Raw genomic sequence first — 5,907 nt, 5'->3', positions numbered from 1 at the left:
TCACAAAAATTTCTTATTCAATTCACTTTTTAACGATTCCTTTCCTTCAGCAACTGAATGCCATAACGTCGGCCTCGCTCACTATCAAGACCTCCGCCCGCTCAAGAAGATCTTGGAGATTGTCTTAGCGTTTGGCAACTACTTGAACAGCGCTAAGCGAGGAGCGGCCTACGGGTTCAAGCTGCAGAGTCTGGACACGGTAAGCACCACAAAAAAAATTAAATCATCAAGAAATTTTTAAGCAGAAAATATTACTTAGCATAATTTTGTGATAAGTAAAAAATCGTGGAGTACCAGTCACACACACTACACATTGTGTGTTGTTTTTGCCGTTTACCTGCTTTTGCTAAGCTATTTAGAACTTATGTCCAGAAGCAGGATATTTACCACAATTGACTTTGTCAACAGGAGCAAAAGTTGTGTCTACGGAACTTTGTAAGCATGTCCTACAGTTTTTCATCTTTCTTTTTTCTTCCCCTTCTTAATTTCACGGAATCTTACCTCACATTTTGACTTCTGTTTTTATAATTGATATCTTTATTTCTGTAATTGCTCGGCTTTTGTTTCAGTTACTGGATACCAAGTCCACTGACCGGTCCATGACCCTTCTGCACTACATCGTGGGACGGTTCATCAAAAGTTCCCCGGTACGTCGGATTTTTGCTTGGATCTACAGTACGTTGAAAAGGCAGCTGCAGTAGGAAAAACGCTTGTTTTTTGTGTTTTTCATTGTTAAAGGGAATGTACATCATTGGCTTTTGCTGTAATTTTCAGAAATGAACTATTATTTGGGGTTTAGTATAATAGATCAAATATTGTTACACTGACATGTTTGAAGTTTTGTGTTCGAAAATGCTGGAAAAACCAAAAAAGAAAACTGTTCAAGTAGTCTGGTTCCCTGACTCCACCAAATATAAAATGGATCAATTTACAGATGCCGGAAAATTGTACGGTAAGGGTACCAGTCTAGCTGGCCTGCACCCGTTCATGAACATGTAACAATAGCAAACAAAAATTTGGACTGAATTAATGGTGAATTTGGAGCAGGTAGTTGAAAAATAGTTAGGTTTTTCCAACGGTGGTCGGCCGACCACCGCTGGAAATTTTTACAAAAATACCATTTCTTGAAAATGACTTCACACCAGGTGCCATAATTTTACAGGATGCTTTAGACTGTCATTTACCACCATCCTAGTAAGGTATTTGGTAAAAATTTGGTTGTTTTGTTTTTCGATGTTTGCAAATGTTGTATATTCCCTTTAAAGGTAATATACAACCTTTACAAACTTCAGAAAACAAAACTACCAAACTGTTATGAAGTACCCTACTTGACTGTAAGAGAGCAATAGTCCCAAGCATCCTGTGAAATCATGGCATCTGTTGTGCTGTCATTTGTTGCATCAATTTCCAACAGTGGTCGGCCCGACCATCTTTGTGTCGCTAGGATAGGTATGAGTTAACTGCACTCAGCTCCCATTCAGCTGTCCAACTTTCAAAGACTCGTTTTGAGTTTGCAAATTACTTTCAGACCTTTTAAAAATTCCAGTCTTTTCATAATCTCCGTAGTTTCGTTGGAGAACCTGGTGATAGATATCAGGCAGTTGACGTCGGGCATCCAGCTCAGCAAGCGAGAGTTTGCCCAGCATCACGACAACTCGATCCTGAGAGATTTCCTCCTGGCAAACGAAGACAAAGTCAAGAAGGTCGACAGCGACATGAAGAAAGCAGAGGTAAACATATGCTCTCCGTACTATTTTTTGGGAGTAGCACCCTGAAACTTAAGTTATCAAATTGAATTTGTAAATACGCTAAGAATGTTTACTAACTCAGCAGATTTGTGGCATTGAACCAATTGTATAATATGCAGATCATGGTACCGATGTAGCGTGAACTTAGGTTTCCATGAAATACGGACTCATTGGTAGTATTGTGCATTCCTTAGGGAGATAATTAGGAGAGTGAACGGTCATGTGAGAGGGTTTAACCAATAAAAGGGTGAAGGAGTCTGATTTTCATAGAAATCTGATTTTTCATGTGACACCGGAACTTCTAAGCAGTATTTTTTCGGTTAAAAACTCCTAAGCAATATTTTATAACCGTAAGCAGGTTTGAGAAAAAGGCTTGATCCTAATTTTGAAATTATTTCTTAAGATTATTTAAACAATGTAAAAAAGCAGGAATTTATAAAATATAATTTTTAATCAAATTTCAAAAAGGAAGTGTCTGATTGGTTCTTTGGAATGGTTGCTATGTTCTTGTTGCTATGAGGCCTACAATGAAGCGGTCGGTTACTACGGCGAAAACCCCAAGATGTGCCCGCCCAGCACGTTCTTCTCCCTCTTCCAGCGTTTTGTCAACGCTTACAAGGTAAATCTTCATTTTCCCTGTCGTCAAAATTGCATAATTGTCAGGGATGGTGAAAATGCAGGATTTGGTTGTGGAGAGTTGGAGAGTTCGAGACCAAATTTTACATTGAGATTTATTTTTGGAAATCATTGCAAGATTTAAAAGTCATTTATTTTGTGATTTCATAACAGAAAGCGGAAGCAGATAATGAGCATCGAAAAGCAAAAGGTAAAATGGCAAACACACTTTAAAACAAGAAATACTTACTTGAAATTATATGGTTAATAATTCATTATTTTTTTTTTTGGGGGGGGTGGTTTCTCGTCAGTCTTTGGTGTAACTTACTTTTACATGAGACAAACTGTTCATAAGTTACATTTATGTTTTTAACAACATAAATGTGACCAGCTCCACAAAAAGGATATTAAAGGGAATATACATCATTTTGCTTTTGCTGTAATTTTCAGAAATGGATGGAATTGGGGGGTTGGAAATATAAAGCAAATATAGTTACACTGACTTTTTTGAGGTTTTGGTTCGAAAATGCTATAAAAACCAAGAAAACAATAATTTTCCTGTAGTCTGTTCCCTGACTCCATATAAGAAGAAACAGAGCAGTTTTACATACATTGGGGAATTGTAAGGTCAGGGAACCAGTCTAGCTGGCTTGTACCCGTTCATAGGTGTGTAAACGATTGCAAACAAGTGCGATGGTCAATTGGAGCCAGTATTTGAAAAAAAAGCCAGTTTTTCCAATGCTGGTCGGCCGACCAGCGTTGGAAATTGATACAAAAATAGCACTTTTCTTGAAAATGACAGTATACCAGGTGCCATGATTTTACAGGATGCTTTACACTGTCATTGACTAACAGTCCAGCAAGGCATTTCGAAATGATTTGGTAGTTTTATTTTTGATGTTTGCAAATGTTGTATTTTCCCTTTAAGTCGCACTGAGCATTAGTGTGTAATGACCCGCTCAATATTGAGAGGGTGAAAATTTTGTCAAATATGATTTTCATTTTTTGTCATGAATGACATCTTTAATACCTACAGTTTCAGGTTTCATTCACAGAAAAGCTGATTCTGATGAATAAAGTGGGAAAACAACCATTTTGTGTGCGTCGTTCTGTTGTTCTACAACAAAGTCAGCTATTTCAAAGCCTGTTTTTCTCAGTTGTGTAATTTGAACTCCAAGGATTTAATCAATACAAATACGTCATATCTCCAGAACGGGAGGGGCTATGGAGCTCTATTATATACCAAATGAAACTTACATTGTGGGCTTTCCAACATGTATATAACTCAATTTCACCTTTTTGCGATATAATACCCTTTTTTGTGGAGCCGGTCACAAATGCCATTTTGATTTTTTTGTTTTGTTCAAATCTGAAAGGGAAATTGAAGGTTTTAAGTATTTGATCAGAATGTTTATTTACGCCAATTATTTTCTTTATTCCACAATGTAGGAGGCTGCTTTGGAGACGGCCGCAAACATTGAGGCCGCCAAGAAGTCCCGCAAACAGAAAGATCAAAGAGGTCAATCAGGTATGAGCCTGACCCTAGAGGGCGCTGTTTGCTCTGTCCCCCTCCAATTAATAAAAATTAACTCGTTATAAATCCATTTAGCCACAATTATTTAAGTGTGCTGTATGCCATATTTGTGCACAGGTCATACACCACATGCTCAATGCCACTTCGATTGCCAAGGTATTTCACAAATTGCTTAAAGATATAGTCCATCATTTGTAATTTGTGCATTTTGTTCGTTTGAAGCAACAAAGTGTTCAAATCTAATGAAGGATACTGAACAACTAACCTGATGAAGTTTCAGCTCAGCTTCAGCTGTATATTCCGAGAAAAACAGCATTCTAGGATCTCAATTTCAAATCAAAAGTTGCTGAATCATGTTTTGAATTGTTTTTGAATTGCAGCTATATGCGATGTCGCGCACTGATCCGACGAATTATAGCAACCACGCGCGCCTGTGCGTCGTGCCAATGCTTGCGCGCGCGCTGCACCGAATAACAAAACGAACTACTAATTTAAATTTTCCTACGGTGCGTCTTAAGACGCACCGTGGAAAGGCCTTCTTTCGTTGATTACTTCAAAATGATAGCTTGCCAGAAAGATTATTTCACAGGGAGTTTAGTCCACTTACTATCTTTCAACCAAGTATGTTTTTCAACAATAATACGCCAGTTACTTTTTCGGATGGCTGCAAATGATGGACTATAGCTTTAAAGATGGATGCTTTGTGCTCTTTGAAGAATGGATGTTTTTCTCCTAACGACTTTTCATTTGTATGTATTGTTCTAACAAAGAAAACCCCACTTTATTCCAATTTTTGGGTGTCGGCAACCCTCTGAAAAAGGAAGGTCATTTTGCGCACAAATTAATCACCTGCAAGAGCCGAATTATTGTCCGGTAGCCAATAATTCCATTTTTTTATGGGAAATAATTCAATCAATATCGGTGGATGTATTTCGGTCGATGTCTCATTCAAAAGTGAATAACTTTTATATTTCTTAGGAAAAAGCAATTGATAAAAACAAATCTATTTTGGAGGTGAAAAAAGCACAGGGAATGCATCTTTAACATGGGTGTGGCTTCTTGAGTAGTCCTAAGTAGCTGGTAGTCGTCTTGAAATCAGTCTAGCTTACAGTACTCATCATCAGTTAAAGGTGCAGTCTCATTCACGAAGAAAATTTCCCAGCTACGAGCGTACTTCTAATTTATGGCCTGCAGTCAGTTTAACTACTCATCACAAATGTTTCTTTGAATTACTGGCTTTCAAATCTCATCCTTGATTGTTCTTTTATATTTGTTATCGGCAGGACGCCATGGTGCTTGAGTTTGCAGAAGAAACACAGGAACCATCAAGACAAGAGACGAGAAGCTTCGGACGGAGCCATAGAAAATATCATCTCAGGTACAGAACCCTTTCTTTAAGATGCTAAAAAACTCATGTTTGATAGCATGATGCTCTTTTTTGCTAACAGTGGTGACAAAAAAAAAACACACATATGAAAAGTGTTTATGTATGTCTATGCTGTCGTGCTGTCAGCAAACAATCGTGACAAAGTATCTTGCTCAAGGACATGGCCATTAACCAGTTCACGCCGGGTTTGTTTTGACAGCGACCAGACCCAGGCGCGGGAATATTTTCACGAACCTCGATGCCAGATGGGTTCAGGCCATGATCTGCGTGTAGCACACCTGATCTTTCTGGCCTCCCTTGCTGAGAGCGGGTCGCTGACAGATATTTCCGGCCTCGCTTGTTGCAGGGTTATCAGTCATCCAATCTGACTTTCGGAAAACTTTTGTGTATACACCTGCGGCGTGAACTGCTAACCCCTTGTGCATTGATTTGTGAGAGTTATCCTCTGTTTTATTAACATCGGGTCTCAGTTTTGAAGATTTTCTGTCCTTGTTTTTGCAGATTTGAAAAATGAGCCTTACAGAAGGGCGGACGGGATCCGACGCAGTCTGCGGCGGAAGCAGCAGGAAAACTACGGCCTACAATCCTCCTCCAACGAAATGGTCATCTGAATCAGCTTTGGC

General features: G+C 38.8%; 1 protein-coding gene across 1 annotated transcript; it reads left to right on the top strand.

The window, feature by feature from the left end:
- Positions 1-50: 50 nt before the first annotated feature.
- On the top strand, positions 51-5,895 carry LOC115924495 (formin-like protein 2; the record flags this gene model as incomplete). Its single annotated transcript, XM_030986770.1, has 6 exons — positions 51-199; positions 570-675; positions 1,567-1,730; positions 2,269-2,367; positions 3,813-3,891; positions 5,786-5,895. Coding segments are annotated over 6 exons (707 nt in total), but the record flags the coding sequence as incomplete, so codon positions are not given.
- Positions 5,896-5,907: the final 12 nt, after the last annotated feature.

This window comes from Strongylocentrotus purpuratus, unplaced genomic scaffold (genome assembly GCF_000002235.5).
Source record: "Strongylocentrotus purpuratus isolate Spur 01 unplaced genomic scaffold, Spur_5.0 spur5_contig_408, whole genome shotgun sequence".
Lineage (NCBI taxonomy): Eukaryota > Metazoa > Echinodermata > Echinoidea > Camarodonta > Strongylocentrotidae > Strongylocentrotus > Strongylocentrotus purpuratus.
Note: the sequence above shows the minus strand (reverse complement) of the source record. Positions and strands in the feature narration are given on the sequence as shown.